At 38.6% G+C, this 22,041-nt stretch overlaps 1 protein-coding gene across 5 annotated transcripts in view; it reads left to right on the forward strand.

Annotated features, from left to right (window-relative positions):
• The window catches only part of POLA1 (DNA polymerase alpha 1, catalytic subunit), a 307,953-nt gene that overhangs the window by 95,933 nt on the left and 189,979 nt on the right, over nucleotides 1–22,041 (forward strand). For all 5 annotated transcript variants that reach the window (XR_012430381.1, XR_012430382.1, XM_005593197.4 and 2 more), the window contains 3 exons: nucleotides 18,757–18,789; nucleotides 19,568–19,660; nucleotides 21,486–21,691. Coding sequence is in view for 3 of the 5 variants with exons in the window: in XM_005593197.4 (XP_005593254.1) it covers nucleotides 18,757–18,789; nucleotides 19,568–19,660; nucleotides 21,486–21,691 (332 nt within the window). In the remaining 2 variants the exon portion in view is untranslated. The remainder of the gene's footprint in view (nucleotides 1–18,756; nucleotides 18,790–19,567; nucleotides 19,661–21,485; nucleotides 21,692–22,041) is intronic.

Below are 22,041 nucleotides of genomic sequence, written 5' to 3' on the forward strand. Positions count from 1 at the left end.
TGGGATTACAGATGTGGGCCACCACACCCAGCTAATTTTTGTATTTTTAGTAGAGATGGAGTTTCATCATGCTGGCCAGGATGGTCTTGAACTCCTAACCTCATGATCCACCCACCTTGGCATCCCAAAGTGCTGGGATTACAGGCATGAGCCACTGCGCCCAGCCGGTTGTATTGTTTTTTTGATTTATCTCTGAAACTTGGGTTTTTTTTTTTTATTTTTTAGGAATGATTATATGCATTGACAGTGTACCACATGCTTCAGATTTTATAAGAAGTAAGCTCGGATGTTCCGAGTTCCATGTTGCATAGAGTTATTATCCACGAAAAAATGTCCAAAAAGATGGTTTAGCAAATTTAGGATTGTTTCATCCTAATTTGGTATTCTCTATAGTAGGAGTTTTAGAGTGTTTCTTGTGATAATCATTATCATAGTTAAGATTTATTGAAAATTTACTTAATAAAGTTGAATTTTCATACTGGTTTTGGGACTACTTGGGTGAGATATGTGAAGTAGATTCAAATATTGAAATATTGAGGTACTCTTATAACAGAAAATATCAAAGCTACTGCCATAGTTTATTAGAAATCAGGAGAAAGACTTTTTTTTTATCGTTGGCCTGAATGAGCTGAAGTTCAGAGTAAGACTGTGGTCATTATTCATTACCTCTTTTCTTTCAAACACTAAAACTCTTGGGTTTCTGTGGACAAGGCTGCTTTTTAATGGCATGTTCTCCAAACAGCTGTTAAGCACCCCCCTCCCCAATACCACAGACCACATCTGTTCCCACTGTTGATTAGCTAGAGGGTGGAGAAAGAAGAGAGGCTGTAGCATGTGTAATTACCAGTAATTAATTCTTGTTGAGCCTCCTCATTTCCTTCTATTCTAACTACACCTACTCTTCTTCCTGCCTCTGTTGTAAATTCTGTTTCATGTTGGCTACTTGTGGAAAATAATCTTGATGGTTATACAGCTGTTTTCCTAAAATTTTATATTCACCTAACAGTGAGGCTTTTATTTTTCTTCTGGTGGCAGAATCATTTGATAAGGCATGCCAAATAAGAAAATACCAAAGTAACCAAGCATATCTCTTGGGGCTAGCTTTTCTGCTTATGTTCTTTTACTGTTGATACTATTTCCAACTGTCAAGAAATTATTTTTCAGATATATCCTCTGTTAAAGGAACTGTTGCAAGGCATGATTTAGTATGAGGAAAACAAATGTTAAGACACAGTCCTGGTCCTCAATGTTAATGTGCAGTGTAATTAGAGACTTAAATAATATACATGGAAATATAACTATGTAAATTAACATATATTAATAATATAGTAATTTCCAAAATTGTCAAGATCATAAGGTGGAGGTAGTCTTATACTGTTTTTCTTTCTCTTTGGGATAAAGTTGGGCTAACGGAAATTTAAATTTGAGCATTATTAATATGTCATGGTCAAAGAGAGATATCAAAGGCTTGCTCTTTAAAGAAAGTTCACAGCATATCTTCTTATTTACAAGTCTTAAAAGCGTAGATTTTCTGTAATCCCAGCACTTTGGGAGGCCGGGGCGGGTGGATCGCCTGAGGTCAGGAGTTCGAGACCAGCCTTGCCACCATGGTGAAACCCCATCTCTACTAAAAATACAAAAATTAACCGGGTATGGTGGCAGGTGCCTATAATCCCAGCTACTTGGGAGGCTGAGGCAGGAGAATGACTTGAACCCAGGAGGCGGAGGTTGCGGTGAGCCAAGATCACGCCATTTTACTCCAGCCTGAATGACAAGAGATAGACTCCCTCTCAAAAAAAAAAGGCCTAGATTTTCAAAAGGTGTTGCTTCATGTGAGTCTACTTTCAGGAGGATGAGGTTTGAAGCAAGACATTTCAAAACTGCTTTTTTTGTTTGTTTTAAAATTTATTTGGTCTGTCAGTCAGGATCCTGGCAGGAAAGAGATGACACTGGGATTAATAGGATTTGATAAAGGGGTTGTTCACAAAAATGTGGGCAAGTATAATGAAATCACAAGAGAATTGTGTGAACTCTGGTGCTAGTCATAGGAGGGTTGTTATATGAAGAGAGTCTCTGTTTTGTTTTGTTTTGTTTTTTTTGAGACAGAGTCTCACTCTGTTGCCCAGGCTAGAGTGCAGTGGCGCCATCTCTGCTCACTGCAACCTCTGCCTCCCAGATTCAAGCAGTTCTCCTGCCTCAGCCTCCGGAGTAGCTGGGATTACAGGTGCCCACCACCACGCCTGACTAATTTTTGTATTTTTAGTAGAAATGGGGTTTCACCATGTTGGCCAGGCTGGTCTTGAACTCCTGACCTCAGGTGATCTGCCTGCGCCAGTCTCCCAAATTGCTGGGATTGCAGGCGTGAGCCACCGTGGCCATCCGAAGACAGTCTCTTGATTGTGGGTGGATGAACCCCGTCATTCCCTCAGAAGAGACCTGTTGCCCTTCCTAATGCCCTTTTGTTTCTTTTTCTTTTTCTTTTCTTTTCTTTTTTTTTTTTTTTTTTTTGAGAGTGAGTCTCTCTCTCTCTATTGCCCAGGCGGCTGGAGTGCAGTGACGTGATCTCGGCTCACTGCAACCTCCACCTCCCGGGTTCAAACGTTTCTCCTGCCCCAGCCTCCTGAGTAGCTAGGACTATAGGTGTGTGCCACCACACCTGGCTAATTTTTGTATTTCTAAGTAGAGATGGAGTTTCACCATGTTGGCCAGGCTGGTCTCAAACTCCTGACCTCAGGTGATTCACCCACCTTGGCCTCCCACAGTGCTGGGATTACAGGCGTGAGTCACCGCGCCTGGCCTTCCCTGTTTAATTCTTCTTAGCGTCTCCAGTAAACACAAACCAAGAAAGGTGATTTTTCTCTTTGTTAGGACTTCTTGGGAAGACTTCCCTATTCTCTTATTCTATCGTTTTGGGGTTGAGGAGAACTGTTATTTAAGAAGTTATTGTTAGGGTTTCTTGTATTCCTATTGTTGTAATATTCTAAAGCTGACATATTTGTGATAGATCACCAAAGCAGTAGGTATTTTGTACCTAAGCAATAAAAGCAAGTATGTAATGCTGTAGTACCAGAGTTGTGGTTTTTCCCCTGCACAATATATTAACTAAGCAGAAAATGTAAAAGAACAAAGACAATAAAAGTAATGTTTGTTAGTGGTAGTTTGAGATATTTCAGGAGAGATGAGATGTGAAGAAAAGCAATGGCCATATTTAGAAAGCTGCCTCAAACCCAAGAGTATCTATTGAAGTAAACTTGATGACAGACTTTTTTCATCTTCATGAATCATTGTATTCCTATAAAAGCGAAAATTCCTCTTCATCTAAACAAATGGCTTCCACATCTGTTTTCTTAGTTTCTCAAAAGGGTGTCTTCGGCTTGCATTTTTTTTTTAAAAAGTGTTTATCTGTTTAAAATGAAATATCGTCAAAAGCAGTTTATACATCAAAATCCAAGTTGGTCTTCAGCTTGTAAGAATTAGTTGAGAATTATCTGGCGGTGATGGTAGTGGTATAGGGGAAAAAAGAAATCACATTTTGTATTCTACATAGGTAAGTTCTTCCTAACCATATTCTTTAAATTTTATTGACTTACATTTAATTTTACATGCTCTTTGGTTTGGAGGACCGATTGACTAGGAAACTTGATCGTTGAGAGCGCATTCCAACGTTTTAATGCTCTGAGTTCTCAAAGTAAGTATTTTAAAAATTAGTAGCAGAAGAATTAGTCTGTTAGTCCCATTGACTAGGAACTGATCTGTAGCTGGTTTGATTCTTCTCTTGCTCCCTTAATCAGTTTCCTTCTACCATGTCACTAAGAGAAACACACTTATAACTGGTTTATAAATGTTTTATATGCTTTTCTGAAGCACTTTTTCAACTCCCAGTCTCCTGTGAGTTTGTATACCCTCAGTGGTGTTGGTTTTATATTTTTTAATCTTTAATCTCTTCTTGAGTGACAGGCCACCATGCCCTTGAGCCCATTCTGCCATTTAAAAATAAAGAATGAGAAGCAGCTGAAATGCTGGCTCTTTTGCAGCTGACAGGAATCTGATCTATTGCTTAGATTCTTTGTCTGGTTACAGGCATGCCAGTGGTGTGTGGCTTGTTCTAGCCATGCCATTTGCAGTCACAAGGTTTAAGAGGATGGGAGTAGAGGAAGTTGTCTCCAAGAGAAAGAAAGATTTTTTTTTTTTTTTTTTTTTGAATGTAGAGGTCAAGGAGAAAGGCTGTAGATTAGCACATGGAGTCCCACTGCAGGTCACAGGACTCCTGGCTTCTTACCACCCAGTGGAATTTCTGGGCCATGATAGAGGTGTTTGTCTTTCAGAAAAGGTTATGTAGGCTCCTCCCACCCCCATCCACCCAAAGCTGTCTGTTGTGTCTGAACAGTGGCTTGCTCTGAGGTTAAAGGTCCATGAAAACTGTGAGACATTTGATGTTATAAAATCTAGTTCATGACAAAAGCAATTAATATAATCACTTATGACTTAGTTTCTCTGGAAGGGTATACTTATCTTTATTGGGTAAGTATAAATGGTAACTGCTAGCAGATAGCACCAAACTTAACGTAAAATAGAACTACCCCCACCTCTTTCCTCCTCCCCAGTGCAGAAGAGAGGCAGTGAAAAGGGTAGTTATGTAGGTGTAGAGGACTCTAGGAGGCTCTTGTGACTTGATTGGTGTTCAGTCTTCCTGTTGAGCCTATCAACATGGCCTCAAGGAAGGGAGCCATTGCAAAAGTTTTGCCTGCTGTTTGTTAAGCCACAGCTTGTAGTTTTGGTTGCACATGACAAAGCAAGGTGCTTTCCTTTTTTGACCTTGTTCAGAGGCTTAATACAATTATATGTATTAAGCACTAGCCACCTGTTAGGATCATTCTCATTAAAGGTCACTGTGTGGTGCCTGACTGTCTGACTATGGCAGCCTACATCAGATATGCTAGTGGCTCCTGGTTTGTGTGACACCTGCCAATAGTAACAGAAAGAATGGAGATCTGATAGCTGAAAGGGAACAGAAGGTACTGGAGGAGAAATGAGGAATCAGGAGATCCATGGAGCACCTGCCACTTTAGCACCATTACCATGGATTTTGGTGCTACCTTGCCTAGTCTACCTTTTCTCCGGCTACCCCTTCAGTGAACTGTACCAAGCATTTTGAAGGGTTCTGTTATTGTCTGCATGCTGCTATTGCTTTGGTTTATTCATATTAATATATTGCATCTCTGTTAAGCATTGAATTTCTTGTACCTGAAATTCCTTACATCCCCTCTGCTGAATGTCTTCTTTTCTGTCTGCCTCTCTGTGATCTCCATTGAGATGTTCCACAGGCATATCCTATTCAGTTTCAAAACTGCCCTTGCAGTTCTGCTTGCCAACCTGTTTCCCTTCCCTGATTCCCTGTCTCAGTGAATGATGACACTGTTTACCCAGTTGTTAAGCCAGGAACATGGGTATCATTCTTGACTCCTATCTCTTCCTAATGCCTCAAATCCAGCCCAGTGCCAAGTTCTGTAGATTCCACTTCCTAAATATCTGTGATTCTCTATCTCCAGTGTCACTGTAATTATGCTATTCAGGCCTCATTACATCTCCCTGGACACTGCCCCCTCAAGTATTCTCCAGATGTTTTATAGCCAGAGAGAACTCTTTAAACTGCCAGTCTGCTTATGCCACTCCCCAGTTTAAAGTCCTTAATGTGACTTATAAGGCCCTTCACAATTGGGCCTCTCTCCTACCCCCTCTCCATTTCCCCTGAACATTCTAGCCTCAACCATACATTTTAAAACTTAATTTTTTTTTTTACTCACCATTCAGTGTTTCCCTGTGTTCTTTGCATCTTCACAAACACTGTTCTTCCATCCTCCTTTTCCTATTATTCCCTATACTCACCTTCCCCTTACACATTATCTGTTTTTATGGACTTTTCTCTTACTTCTGCCCCAGGGGCCCCTGTTATGTATGTGTGTGTATGTAGCATGTGTGTATTTTCCAGTTGCCTATTTGATTCTCTGCTCTACTGGGGGTTATGCACTATAAGAGAGAAGGGATCATGTCTGAATCATTTACAGTTGTGTTCCCTACCGCCTACACCTAGCATATGAGAAGAGTTTAGTAAATACTGTTGGTGTTTGAATGAATGAGTTCTTCTTGAGGTCCTAATGACAAGACAATATAGTGCTTCCTATAATTCATATCAAATTCTTGAGCCTTGACCAAATTAGAGAGTGGAAATGCACAGGCTGGGTGCAGTGACTTATACCTGTAATCCCAGCACTTTGGGAGTCTGAGGTGGGAGGATTGCTTGAGACCAGGGTAGGCAACATAGTGAGACCCTGTCTTTACAAAAAAATTAAAAAAAAAAAAAAATAGCCAGGCTTGGTGCGGTGCGCCTATAGTCCCAACTACTTGGGAGGATTGCTTTAGCCTAGGAGGTCAAGGCTGCAGTGACCCAAGATTGCCCCAGTGCACTCCAGCCTGGGTGACACAGTGAGATCCTGTTTCCCCAAAAAAAAAAAAAAAAAAAAAAAAAGCACAAAGTTCAAGACTGAAGGAGATTGCTTTTTTTAAAGCAGTGAGTAGCCAAACCTCATATATCCTTTATATTGCTTCTTCATATTCTGTATCTCCATCCTAAATTACTTTTCTCAACTTGATCTCTGTTTGATTCAGAATTTCTCTGGATTCTTCCCAGTGAAAGTATAAAATATAATGGGACAGGAGAAAATGTGATTGATAAATGGGAATATGTCATTTGATTGATTCTTAAATATATAGTTGACCCTTAAGCAACATGAGTTTGAACTGTGTAAATACATAAATGTTCTTCCACCTCTGCCACCCTGGAGTCGGCAAAACCAGCCCCTCCTCCTCCTCAGCCCTACCCGACATGAAAATGATGAGGATGAAGACCCTTATGATGATCTACTTCGACTTAATGAATAGTAAAGATATTTTATCTTCCTTATGATTTTCTTAGTAACATTTTTTCTGTAGTTTATTGTAAGAAATCATTTTTTTCTAGTTTATTGCCCACCTTCATATTGTAAGAACATTTTTTTCTCTAGTTTTTTATGTATATAATACATATAAACATACAAAATAATGCATTAACTGTTTATGTTATTGGCAAGGTTTCTGGTCAACGGTAGACTATTAATAGGTTAAGTTTTAAGGGAGTCAAAAGTTATACATGGATTTTTGACTGCAAGGGGATTGGTGCCCCTAACCTCTGCATTGTTCAAGGGTCAACTGTATTTATTCTAGAGGTATGCCTGAACATGTGTCTACAACACGTTTCTCTGGACAGTTGAACACAATTACATTTCCCTAAAACTAGACCATCTTTCTCAAAGAAGATTTTTTTTCTTAAAGTGCACACGTATGTTTATTGCGGCACTATTCACAATAGCAAAGACTTGGAACCAACCCAAATGTCCATCAATGATAGACTGGATTAAGCAAATGTGGCACATATACACCATGGAATACTATGCAGCCATAAAAAAAGGGTGAGTTCATGTCCTTTGTAGGGACACGGATGAAGCTGGACACCATCGTTCTGAGCAAACTATCGCAAGGACAGAAAACCAAACATCACATGTTCTCACTCATAGGTGGGAACTGAACAATGAGAACACTTGGACACAGGGTGGGGAACATCACACACCGGGGCCTGTCATGGGATGGGGGAGAGGGGAGGGATAACATTAGGAGATACACCTAATGTAAATGACGAGTTAACGGGTGCAGCACACCAGCATGGCACATGTATACGTATGTTAACAAACCTGCACGCTGTGCACATGTACCCTAGAACTTAAAGTATGATAATAAAAAATAAATAAAAAAGTAAAGTGGGAACCCTCTGTATTTTAATCATAGCTAGCTCATAGAATCTGTTTGTTGAACTTATAGTAGAATGGAGGTGGGCAAGGGATGCCACTTTGTAAAAAATAAAGAGTTGCTTTAAGAGACCATCTAGAAAGTGTGGTCATGATAGAGCATAATTTAGTATTTAGCTCTGGTACTGAGCAAGGGAATTACCCTCTGAGGTGTAGGGCTTAAAACGTTCTCCCTCATCTCACTTCATTTGAAGAAGAGAGTAATTATGGACACTCCAATGACTATTTTGTCACATACTGATCCTTAAAAGGAGCTTTCTAGAAATCAAAATTGCTTCTGTCAAAATGGTGACAGCACCACCTTGGTCACTGTCCAACTTCAGGTTCTCCAGACTACCAGCTGTGTGCTCTTCCAGAATTGAGCTTCAGACCAGGAGCTTAGTAATGACAAGGGACAAGTTGTTAAATCTGCCATTTGTGGGAGCTGGGAGCTCAAAGTTTTCTGGTCAGATTTTCCCATGACCTCAGTTATAAAGAAAATGTTACAGATTCTAGAAAATGCTAATGTCCTTTTTAGCTGTAAGTATTACACTGATTGCAGTGCTTCAGAATTGCCCAACTTCATTATCTGAGCATAGCCAGCCTGACGCCTTCTTCTCAAATAGACAATTATGATCAATTAAGCACTTTTAGGCCTTATAGAATACTTAATTTTATTAGTCAATTATTTGTGCTTTGAAAGAGTTAATGGTAGCTACCCAAGCCATTATTAGAAATTAGAATGTCCCAAAATAGAAAGGCTATTTCCTTTGTGTGTGGCACTGCAGTGGAAAATGCCAAGCATAGTTTTTACTGAGTTAAAGGGTGAGGGAAGGCGGGATGGGGGAGAAAGTTACATGTAAATCATTTAGCCATTAACCTAATGGGTGGGTTTATAAATCCTATTACTATAAGCCCTTTTCATTTCCACTGAGGCCTGGTGCATGCTTGATCCCACTAATGTAAAATTCATTCTGTCTAAGTGATTACTGAAGTAAGACACTTTGAGTCAATTTTAATCAGGTTATGTGAAACTTGCTTGAGCGCTGATATTCACTAAAGCATGGACATAGTTTGGCCATGTCTTAATTAGCCCCCCTGGATGAGTTATATGAGGAGTCAATCAGGGAGCCAAATCTCTGAGCCTTTTCACATGTACATGTTTCTGTGAGCGAAATGAACTGTAGGTAGGGGCTGAAAACACCCACCTCAAAAGCAAGGGGCAAGGACCTTTGGGTGAGTGTGTTTCTGGTCTTAATGAAAATTGTGAATGTTAAGAAATCTGAAAGTTCTATTCTTATGGCGAGTTGGAGCATCCTCAATGGTACTTATGATTAAACAAATCAGAATTTCAGGTTTGGTTAAATATGTGGATCTTCTTTCTAGAAAAATGCACGTAAGCAGACATTCAAATCTTTGCTGACAATTTCAGGGGATTTTCAGATTTCTTGACCTTAGGTTAATACCTACTGCTCCAGTTTTAATTTTAGTGTCTTAGGTTTTTTGTTTTTTGTTAACTGGGGATATAATATTTAAGATTGTATAGGCTCATATTGAGCTCTTGTGTCAGTGAGTAGATTTGGTTCAAGTGTGCTTTAAGGTCAGCTTTACAAGCTGTCCACTGTCCTGTGTCAGATATAACCCCAAGAATGGCAGGAATACTTGTAAATTCAAGTGAAACATATAGGACATGAGCTTCTAGACTGGAAGAGGAATGGAGAATAAGAATATTGTGAAAGGAAGGTTTCTTTAAAGGTGAAAACTGAGTTCTTAAAGGTCAGCATATAAAGTAGGTTTTTAAGAATCCACAGGATGAATAAATAATCATGCTGGGGACAAGAAATTATAAAACATGTTATAAGACAGGGAAGAAATTCACTTTTCCTTTCACACATTCAAAGGCATAGTTTGTGGTATTTTAAGTTTTGGTATCAAAATAATAGCCCTGTCATATTGTAGGGCAATAATGGAGAGATTCTCATAAATAGTATTAAATTTGTCTTTTTGGGAGGAGAAACCTTTCAGAAATTGTTGTTTATTCAGTGTGTTTTATATTCTTCACACATGAGCTACCAGAAGGTCTAGGTTGTAAATTAAGGATTATCTGGAAACTGTAGTTGTATGGGAGAGGTACACTTATAGTCAAGTTTATAATTAATGGGCCTTTGTCATTGGAATAGAAATTCTTTTCTCTTGAGTGAATATTTGTTTACATAACATGCATTGTGTTTGAAGGTGGGATCAAAACTGATTCACTCTTCACTTTTTGCATGGAAAGAGTGGGCATTTAAATGTGTACTGTGTGTGGGCTTCATTGCAGGTCTTTGTAACCAACTTTAGGGTCCTGTTGTTGTAGAGATGCACTTACTGATCGATAATGGCTTTGCTCTTCTCAAGCTGGACCACTAGGCGTTTTCTTCCTTTTACTAGAGCCTAAAAAATAAATATTTATTGAATTATTACTTTGTGCCAGACATTCCGTTAGGTTTAATGCCCATGATATAATCTCTGCCTATAATTTGCTTATGGTCTCTTAATCTGACCTTTTTTAATAGAGTGGTGTGTTGTGGTATGCACAGAGTACTTTGGGGGATACGTAGGACTAGGATAGTCGTTAATATCATTGGGTTGGGGAGTCTCGAGAAGGCTTTTCTGACGGTATTAAGTTCCTTGTGAAATAAGTAGGTGTTAGGTAATAATAACCCCTAACATTTATTGAGCTGTTAGGTCCCAGAGATCGTACAAAACAAAGTACATACACTATTAAATTTAATGCTCACAATAGCCCTGTTAGGAAGCTTCAGTTGCTATCTCCATTTTACAGTTGAGGAATTGGAAGGTTAGAGAGGTTATATTGTTTGCCAGAGGTCATTGCACAGCTTATTAGCAGTACTGTTAGGCTTTGAACCCAGGGAGCCTATATTAGGGTTTTCCCGAGAAACAGCCAATAGGAGAGGTGGTGTGTGTGTGTGTGTGTGTGTGTGTGTGTGTGTGTGTGAGAGACATTTATTGTAGAGGCTGTCAAGTCTGAAATCTGTAGGGCAGGCTGGCAGCCCAGGGAAGAGTTGATGTTTCACCTACAGTTGGAAAGCAGTCTGTAGCAGAATTCCTTCTCCCTTGAGGGACCTCAGTCTTTTTCTTTTAGGGCCGTCAACTGATTGGATGGGGCCCACTCACACTGTGGTGGATATACTGCTGTACTCAGAGTCAACTGATTTAAATGTTAATCTCATTTTTAAAAAATAGCTTTACAGTGACATCTAGACTGGTGTTTGACCAAATATCTGAGTACCATGACTTAGCTAAGTTGACACATAAGATTAATCATCACACAGCCTAACTTCTCAACTCACATTTTTAACCACTTGGGGAAATAGCATGTAAAAACATAGAAGCAAGAAAAAAAGCACAGCATGTTTAATGAACCTAAAATATTTTGGGAGGGCTGGATTGAAGGTGCATGTAGGAAGTGTTAGAAGATGAGATAGGCCTCAACTAGATGAGTCTCAAGGACAGGCTCAGGGGGTTGAATATTATTTCAAGGAGTACATTTTATTCTAGAAAGAACACTGGCAAAGTGTGAAGATTGGCTTGGGAGGTAGTGATGCTAGAGACAGGTAGGCCAAGTGAGTGATGGGTGTCTGAAGGAAGGATATGGGAATGCAGAAACGGTGCCACATTGGAAAGATGCAGTATAGTTAGTGTAACATATGTGGGCTCATTGGATTAGAAAGGAAACCATTTGGGGCCGGGCGCGGTGACTCACACCTGTAATCCCAGCGCTTTGGGAGGCCGAGGAGGGTGGCTCACCTGAGGTCGGGAGTTCCAGGCCAGCCTGGCCAACATGGTGAAACTCCGTCTCTACTGAAAATATGAAAACTAACTGGGCGTGGTGGCACCCGCCTGTAATACCAGCTACTCGGGAGGCTGAGGCAGGAGAATTGCTTGAACCTGGAAAGTAGAGGTTGCAGTGAGCCGAGATCGTGCCACTGCACTCCCAGCCTGGGCGACAGAGCGAGACTCCATCTCAAAAAAAAAAAAGATAGAAAGGAAACCAGTCCTTTGTTCTGGTTGAAGGTTTCTGGAGGGGCCAATTATCATCTTTGGAGCTGGTTAAGGGTTTGGAGGAGATGGGTGGGATTTATAATGAATGCTTATGGGACCAACAGTTGAATGTGTGCCTGGAGAGAGAAAACGCTGTCATCAGTGTGTATCGCTGATTCTCAACCAGTGCAGTTTTGCTCCTCCTAGGAAGTGTTTGGCAATATCTGGACACAATTTTGGTTGTCACAGCTGGAGAGAGGAAGAGCACACGGGCATATGTGTGCACTCATACTACTGATGAAATCTAGTGGGTAGGGGCTAGGGATGTTGCTAAACATCCCACAATAGACACAGGATAGCTCCTTATAATAAATAATTATTCAGCCTAAAATGTTAATAGTACTGAAGTTGAGAAATCTTGATATATGTGTATAGGTGTATATATACTCCCTAAGTGTGGAAAAGAAATCTCAACAGGTGTTGTATGTTATTATGTATTTTAAATGTACCCACTCACATTAAGTGCATAAAGATGTATCCAGGCAACTTGTGAGAACTTACATGTTTCTAGTTATTTTACAACCACATAGCCCTCAAAAGCAACCTAGAATATGGAAATATATCCTCACAATGCTAGTTATCCTTGTTAGATACACTAGTGCCACCTTTTCCTAATATTGAAGAAGTAAATGTGGTTGAAAGACAAACCAACCAAATATAATGAAGAGACGTTTCTACATGTCAAAGTTGGATTCTAGATTTTTAGATCTGCAAGGAATCTCAACCTCTTCATTTTATAAATAAGGATGTTGAGAGCTAGAAAGGGAAACCAGCTTTGTCCCAAATCACTTAGCTGGTAATTGGCAGTTTAAACAAGTACTCTGATTCCAGACCCTAGACTTTAAAAAAAAAAAAAACAAAAAAAAAAAGAATATTTGTATAACATTTTATCTATGCAAAGCACTTTTTAAGCATATGGTTCTTTTTATTCTTACCTAGCTCAGGGAGCAAGGTGGGAATATCACCCCAATTTTAGAGAAAGTAAAACTAAGGTTTAAAGGCAGTAAGTAGCCCAGTATCACAAAAGTGTTTAGTGAAGACAGAAAGTACGATGCTTATTAAATCCATAGCCCATGTTTCTTGAGCATTTTTAGAGAAGACACAAATCTAAGAATAACAGAGAATCGGAAAAAGACAATCTAATAGACTAAGGATGAAATAAATTGTTCATCAAGTGGGAGAACTGAGTGGTACTGAGTCCTGCTTGGCAGTTGCTGAAATTTGGAATGTGGAACGCTTAGGTAATGGTTGGATTATCAAATATCATAATATTTATATTAATATTTCATCTGCCTTTCTCTTCCCTAGCCTTCAAAACCATTTATTTTACTACCCCTGTTATGCTAATGTATTGTTTAATTTCCAGTTTATTTCTAATTTTATATAATTGATAATGGAAGAATCCTAAAGCCATTGAGATTTCAGTTGTCATTCTGTTTCTGCATTATTTGTTTAGAATTTCACCTTTCTCAACATTTTCTTAACTTGTAGGATATCCTTTGTGTTTAATATCTGCATCACACACCAAAGTGGGTTTCTCATTAATATGTAATACTATAGTAGACATGTTTTTGGAGTAGGACCTTGAAACTTTTTTTTTAAGCTGTGGAAAGCTGGTGTTTTCTCTCTATTGTTTAGTATTAGTAAGTACTCTTTTAGTCTGTAATAGCATCTAAAAACATTTCATAACCTTTGGATGCTTTGCAAAACAACAGTATTCTATTTTAACAAAATACAAAGACTCAGGTGTTATCCTGAACTTATTAGGAGAGCCTACAAATACACATCTTGGTAGTAGTTGGTCTTAGGTTGCTGCTGTTGTTAACCTTGGCACACAAAAAAAGCATCTTTCTGCTTAGTAAACCATATCGTGGGTGTATTCATGAACAAATTATTTTCTTTAGAAAACAATTTTTGATACACATCTAAATTTCCTTTCTAGTTCCCACTACCCTTTTCCAGCCTTCAGAAGCTCAGACTGGGGTTAAAATTCCTTTTCGTATTATTTTAATTATTGCTCTCCCCACCTCCACCCCTTTCCTGTTTCCCCCTCCTCTTTTCCCCTAACGGCACTGTTCTGCAAAGCCTGCAATGATTGATATGATGGCAGTGCTGTCATTCTTTTTAACCAAAAAAAAAGTCATTTTTGTTCTAGTTATTTTAATAGAGTCCCATTAAAGATGTATTGCTGACTGAAATATCGGCATGAAGGGCTCTCACTGAGCTGAGCCCAGGAATTAAGAAGTCAGGAAATCGGCTGCTGCATTGCAAGAGAGCCTTGTGTGACACCGAGTCTCCTGATTGGGGAGATCATTACTGCTATTATGACTCGACTTGCGTAGGAATTTTAAATTCCATCTGAATGTCAGTAATAACCCTCTTAGCAAATTATCCTGAATAAAATCACGAAGGCATTTTATATAATAGGTGTTGAATTACTGGATAGATTTGCTAATTAAATACTCTTTGTTCTGCTGCAGTTGACATTACAGGGTAAGATCTTGAACAATTATTCTCAACAGCTGTACTTTGTTAAGGGAAAAATTAACCACAAAGTTTATTTTTTTACACTTGAAGTTGGCAGATTTTTGAAATGTGCTTGAAAAAATTCCATCATCCAATTGGTAATGAGTAGATAAATATGCAGGTGTTGCTGTGAAATCAGATAACTGCAGACTGCCTTATTAATGAATTTAGCAAGCCTTTATAGCCCTGTTTTCTAGCCGTTAGCACTTATAAAGTGATTTTTCTGTCAGAATGGACAGCTTTAATATTACACTTGTCACTTCAAAGTGAACTTATGAATGGTCATCTTGTAATCATGGTACCTTGTGTCTAGTAGACCTTTCTGGGTACTTGTGGCTATTTTTTAAAATGTGTTTCTTCAATGGGGAAAATATCTGTAATGTGTAAGTTTTTGATTGTTGGCTTCTAGGACATTTATGTGGTATGAGGCTTTATTTTATTTTATTTTAGAAGGTAGTGGGACATAATGAAAAGAAAATGAAACAAAGTCCAGCTTCTAGATCAAGCTCTTGGGCAAAATCTCAGAGCCTGATTTTCCTCATCTGTCAGTTGGGATTTATAATACTGTGTACCCCTTAGGATTATTCACTTAGCATTCTATAAATGTTTATTAACAGCTCCCATGTACCAGGCCTCTGGTAGATAGTAAGAATTTGGTAGCTCCCTGGGTATCTAACAGCTGAGCCCTCCCCAGTGAGCAGTTTGAGTTGAGGGCTGGACTTGAGGGCAGCTTTCAAGTATTTCTGCTCATTAGCACTTGGATAAGCATTGGACTAGAGAGGGCACTATGATACCCACCATCTAGAACTGCTTAGTGAAAAAACATGACAGGTTAGGGGTCAGACTGGTTGTGGGTTGTCTTGTATAGAATGGGCTGAAGAGTTGACAAACTGTGGTGAGGACCTTGAACCTGAGACAGAACATTGTCATCAGCTACTCGTGAGGCCCACTGAAAAGATGGTAAGATCCACAGAAATCAGTACAATCTCTGTAGAGAGCTATTGGGTTATATTTATTTTTAAAAATTTGAAACATAACAACCTTTGACCCAGCACGTCCACTTGTCTTGTTACTGGCAGATTTGTATATTACACATGTATAGGGATTATTTGTTGAAGTATGGTTATAACGGTAAAGAGTAGAAACAACTTTTGTGTTCATTAATAGAACACTAGTTAAATAAATTACGTTCTATTTATACAGTGGGGTACTATGTAGTCATTAAAAAATAATAAGGCAGCTCTTTATGTGTGGATTTGAAATAACCTCTAGGATAAGTGCTAGGTGAAAAAAGCAGTTGCGGCGTAATCTATAGTTTACCATTTCTGCAAAAAAAAGACATCCACCAAAAGGTTTCTGCCACCAAAAGGTTTCTGCCACCAAAGAAAATCATTTTGGTAGCAGTCCTCAGGTTATGCATGGCAATGGTTGTGAGTTGGTGACAGGATGGAGTAGGGGTGGATGATGGATCTGAAAGGTGAAGGTTGCCAGTTCACATTGAAGGTACACTCAGGGATGACATAGTAGATTTGGTTCATGTTGTGAAACAAGAGTAGAAGAAATTGGTTATTGAATATGTGGAGTTGTAGTAAAAGGTTGACAATCTGCTCCTCAGGTATTTTATTGAGGTAACAGTTATGTTATGGTGTTGTCTATTGTGATGAGGAAAGCTAAGTCTAGCAAACTGTGAGACGCAGAGGATAAAGAGGACCCTTGATAAGTAGTTCTGTCCTCACTATGATTAATTTGCCTTGGGTTGATCTCATTATTGCCCTTTCCCTAAAGGAATTGTCAAGTATTCTCCCACAATGCCTTTCCCTGCAATTTAAATGTTAAAAAATGAAGATGAAGTTGGGGAGAGTGAGTGTTTTTTATGTTAGCTGAATTTTAGTGTCTAGTGGAAAAGTAATTGGGATTACTACAGGACCTATTAGTCACCTGGCAAACAGTTTTTTGAGTGAAGTCTGCACTTAGGCATCAACACATGGTCTGACCTCCAGGAGCTTGTAGTCTAGTTTGGGGTGGCTAGGTGGGAGCTAATAACATAAAACATCATTGAAGTACTAGTAGAATAATGCAAACATAGATGAGAAGAGAGAGACAGGTATGGGCTGGGCCAGTCAGCTCATGCAAAGATTTGAGCTGAGGGTTGTAAAATTCAATGACAGGAAAAGGACTGGGGAAGGAATTCCAGGTAGGAGACACACTGCATGAGTGAAGGCATGAAAAGATGAGTCTATACACAGTTAACTGTTGGAAGACTGGGAGATTTATTCTGTCCAGCAAGAGGATCTGTGTAAAAGAATAACAGGCCATACAAGTGGAACAGTGGTTTAGGTGCAGTTGCAGAATTTGGTCTTGACCTTGTAGGCATCGGAGAGGCATTGAAAACATTTAGGAGATTGGTAATGATATTCAGGGTGAGTTGATGAGACCTAAAGCCAGTAGAGATGCGAATTGGTTCATCCTCAGTGACAACCTCATTTCCATGGAGTCAGACGCTTTCCACCTTGCAGCCAGCCCTGCTCAGCATGTTAGCTTGCACCTAGGAATGGCCCTTCATAGCCATGGTGATGGTTGCCACTGCTCCAAGCAGCCCTCAGTCTAAAAAGGTAGTCCCCCACCGCCTGCCCTCTCAAATCAGGAAGGAAAACCTTTCACAGAAGCATCCTACAGGGATTCTCCTTAAGTTTAATTGGCCAGGATTCTGTTCACATGCACACGCCTAAACTGATCGCTGTTTCCAGAATGGAATTGCCATGATTATCTTAGTCCAATGGTCCTTAAGCCAGCTTGCAATGTAAGAATACTGTCGGGGCCAGGTATTGTGTTTTTTGTTTTTTGTTTTTTTAAGATCCCCAGGTAATTCCACTGTACAGTCAGTATTAAAACTACTGGCTTACCCTAATCAGAATTCACCATTCACCACCCCCAGGGCAGGAGAAAGGGCTTCCTTGTCTAAGAACATAATATTAATACAGTGAACATCTGAACAAAACTGGGAGATAGTAATAAAGGGCAGAGGGCAATAAAAAATGGAAAGTAATGGATATATATAAAAGATACTCTAAAGACAGGATTTACAAAGCTCTGTGATAGGGAAGACAGGAAAGAAGTGACACCATGAAACTTGAGCTTAGTTGACAAGGAGGACTATTGAAGTAGGAGAAATAAATATGAATGAAATAAACCTTTATTTGGTCTATTGGAAAAGTGACCTCAGCTTTAGACTGATGCTTTGAAAGATGGGTGATAGCAGAGAGGCAATAGCATGGAGTGACTAAGGCCCCATACTCGTCAGAATGCTTGGGTTCATATCCTTGTTTTGTCATTACTAGGACACTAATTTCTCTTTGTCTTTTGGCATCTAACAAATGAGGCTATTAATAGTAGCTACCCCTTGGAGATCTAGGGGAATGAAATGAGAAAATGCACAAGGTGTTCCTTGCACAGCATCTAGCACATGTATTTTAAACACACACCCTCCCCCACACCCCCCCACACACACCCCCCCCACACACACTTTCTCTCTGAGTCCTAATTATGTCATATTACTATTTTTTAAGAGGCTGTTTGTTAAAATATGTGTTACTTCTGATCTGGCTCAAAATAATTTATATCAGTTTTTATTTCTATCCACATTGTAGCCTAAATATCTCTGAAGGGCCTGGGGACAGACTCATCAACAGCTATTATCTTTGTTGGTCTTCATTCACTGAATGTTTCTTGAGCCCCACCTTTTTACTGGCTACTGTGGTAGCTCCAGGCAATATAGTGAAAATCTATCTACTCTCTTTCTTCAATGAATTTAGTCTAGAGAAGAATTTTAAGTGTAGTATGCTTTTTTTTTTTTTTTAAACTTTTTAAGATCCTGAATACCATGAGTAAGAATTGCCAGATTTGAAATGCTTTGTTAAGCTTTTTTTAGGCATGCAGTTCTATTTAAGTATTAGTAATGAGAATAGTTCGCTTTTTTGCCATGTTATAGAGATATTTTATTGTGTGTTTATTAAAGATATATACCTGTGTATATGCATGCATATCTCTGGCTCAGAATCAGCATAGAGGCAAACTTATTTTTAGATTACATTGATGTTACTGTTATTTTAAGGGCTGTCGTTAGAAAACCTTCAAGAGCTTTAGAAATATATGGAAATGGCAAATCATTGAGAGCTACCTATCTCTATGTGCTTCTATTTATGTCTTTATAATTGTGTAATGTATTAATCTTGACTTTTGTTTCATTTAGATTTTGATGCATACAAAAGAGATGGTACAAAAGGTAATGTTGAGCATTTTCATTGTATAAAACTCTTAAATATTGTAACTGGTAATGTTTTTGTATTCAAGGAAAACTGTAACCCAAACAGACTGGAAATTGCTTCTTAGGTTGCCTAGTTTACATTTATAATCCCTCCTAAAGTATTACAGCTTTTTTCTTTTACCAACACTGATATGATCTAGCCCCTGCTTGAAGCCTATATGTGAGTGTTTCAAGCAAATTAGTAACAGTGCTAATTAGAGTTTATTTCCAGGCCTTTATACTGTATGTGCTCTAGTGTTGTTTGTTATGATTGATTTTTTTTGGCACTCTTCATATTCTACTAAATACTGTTTGCAACTGTATTAAGAATTTAACATGGATTTGTGCCTCTGAATTTATAGAATCCATTATGTTTCCGCTTCTTAAATTGCCATGACCACTAAGCATGTGGTACAGTGGATAAATATAGACCCCATTTCCTAGTCTTTTATTCTCTTTTTTCTCATTATTTAATTTGATATTTTGTTTCTGTTGAAACTAGACACAATTCTCCTTCCACTCCACTCTCTATTTTAAGAAAATTTGAGAGATTTTCTTGATGTCAGGGTGCTTGCCTTTCTGGTTTATAGGGGCTTAATCTTCAATTGTATACCCTGACAATATAAATAATAATTAACATAAACTTTTGAAAAGTCTGTGGAGCCTGTAATATCTGTAGTATGGAAAATCTTTAGTTTCATTGTGTGTAATGGTCACTGTGTTTTTGTTAATTTTTATAATTTTTGCTTTTCATTAGATGAATCTTGAAGTTATTTATGGAGATACAGATTCAATTATGATAAACACCAATAGCACCAATCTGGAAGAAGTATTTAAGTTGGGAAACAAGGTGAGATAATTTTATGGAATTATCTGCTTTACTTATTTTTGTGAATTCTGTTTTTAACATGGGACACTATAAATTCATGTATATATGAATGTGTGTGCTTCTGAAAATAATAAACTTGGTGTCTCTCAATTCTTCTATTTTTCTTTATTATTTTTTTCTGAGACAGGGTCTCACTCTGTCACCCAGGCTTGAGTGCAGTGGTGCAATCAGGGCTCACTGAAGCCTTGACCTCCTGGGCTGAAGTGATCCTCCCGCCTCAGCCTCCTGAGTAGCTGCGACCACAGGCACTCGCCACCATGCTCAGCTAATTAAAAAAAATTTTTTTTTGTAGAGATTTCTTTTTGCCCAGGCTGGTTTTGAACTCCTGGGTTCAAGCGATCCTCCCGCCTTGGCCTCCCAAAGTTCTGGGATTACAGGCATGAGCTTCCATGCCCAATCCTTTTGTGTTTTTTTGTTTGTTTGTTTGGTTGGTTTTTTTTGAGACATAATCTCGCTCTGTGGTCAGGCTAGAGTACAGTGGCGTGATCTTGGCTCATTACAACCTCCGACTCGCTGGTTCAAGCAATTCTACTGCCTCAGCCTCCTGAGTAGCTGGGATTACAGGTATGCACCATCACACCCCGCTAGTTTTTGTATTTTTAGTAGAGACGGGGTTTCACCATGTTGGCCAGGGTGGTCTCGATCTCCTGACCTTGTGATCCACCTGCCTTGGACTCCCAAGTGCTGGGATTATAGGCATGAGCCACCGCACCCGGCCCCCTCTTGTTTTTAATTTCTATTCCAGCTGTTTGTTTCAAGGATGAAATTCAAAGGTATTTATTTTTTTCTTTAAATGGTAGATCCATTTTTCCTTTGAAAACAGTCTAAGTGTTATGTGTTTAAGATGTGTTCACGTTGGTACTTACTACATTGTGTGATTCATATGTCTGGTAGGATTCAGGTACATTTTATACATAAATACATACATATACACTCACAACTGTAATTTTTATAGGATTACTTAAAATATATTTGAAAAGACAAGGGAGGGGACATTTTAAAATAATCATTTGTAGCCTCTTAATAGCAATTTGCAATCGCAATTCACAGTGTTTTAGAAACACTTGCTATGTTAAGATATTGTCCCAATGAACTAAAACTAAGATACCATCTTACAAACTGACGACTTCCTATCTTTCCCTCCTGGAATATGTGGAATTTGAATGGTAATCTTCACTTGACAGCAAGCCTGGCACATTGTACTTATACTGGGCCTTGAAAAGTTGAATATTTTCCCTGGAGGCGATGTTCTGTGCCTTGACCCTGTCAGAAAGAGCAGAGGACTCTTTATTTATTTGTTCAGCATACAGTTGTTTGCTTATAGTCAAGGTGTTAAGGGAGATCTTAAACATTATTTTAATAGTCAAAGTTTGACTTCTTTATTTCTGGCCACATATTTACTTGTTGGACTATCTGTTCACTAACTAACTGAATAGTTTGGAGGCAAGTACTATACATATGTATTAAGTCTTTACATTCAACAAAGACTGTTTGATAATTTTCATATATTACCTGGGGCTGATCTAGCCAGTCCTGTCCTTTGGTTGCATGGGATGATCTATTATTGTCTCTCTCTCTTTTTTTTTTAATCTATTTTTGTCCCTGCAGTTTTCAGTGTCTTTGCTCTATACCCAGTGTAATATCATGTTACATACAAGCCAAGTAAAATTCCAATATTGTATGACTTCAAGTTCTGTTTAGATTAACTCTTGGGAATCTGTAACATGTTTATCTTCTCCCTGTTAGATGTTTGAGAAGCTAATATTAATATTTGAAATTTTCACAGGTAAAAAGTGAAGTGAATAAGTTGTACAAACTGCTTGAAATAGACATTGATGGGATTTTCAAGTCTCTGCTACTGCTGAAAAAAAAGAAATACGCTGCTCTGGTTGTTGAGCCAACGTCAGACGGGAATTATGCCACCAAGCAGGAGCTCAAAGGATTAGATATAGTTAGAAGAGATTGGTGTGATCTTGCTAAAGACACTGGAAAGTGAGTTCAGCTTTCAGTTTTGCTTTTCTTGTTTGTCTTTTAAAAATTCAGGTGTGAATGATGTAGAGAATGCTTATGAATCTGCCAAGCGCAAGAACACTTCTTTGTTATTTTTATTATTCATTCTTATTAATAATTCTTATTTGGAATGGAATTTTATAGGTAGATTAAAACTTAGAAAAAGCCAAATTTGCTCAGAAAGAAATGCTTGCTGTAAGATACATCTCATGAGTTTTTAACTCATGGTAAGGGCAAACCTTCACACTTCAGATCCTTGTAGAGTTGGTTTTGTTGATGTTGGTTTGTTTTGCTTTATTGTTACTATTAGAAAGTGCCTTGTTTTGTGCTCC

The sequence above is a fragment of the Macaca fascicularis genome, chromosome X (genome assembly GCF_037993035.2).
Source record: "Macaca fascicularis isolate 582-1 chromosome X, T2T-MFA8v1.1".
Classification (NCBI taxonomy): Eukaryota; Metazoa; Chordata; class Mammalia; order Primates; family Cercopithecidae; genus Macaca; species Macaca fascicularis.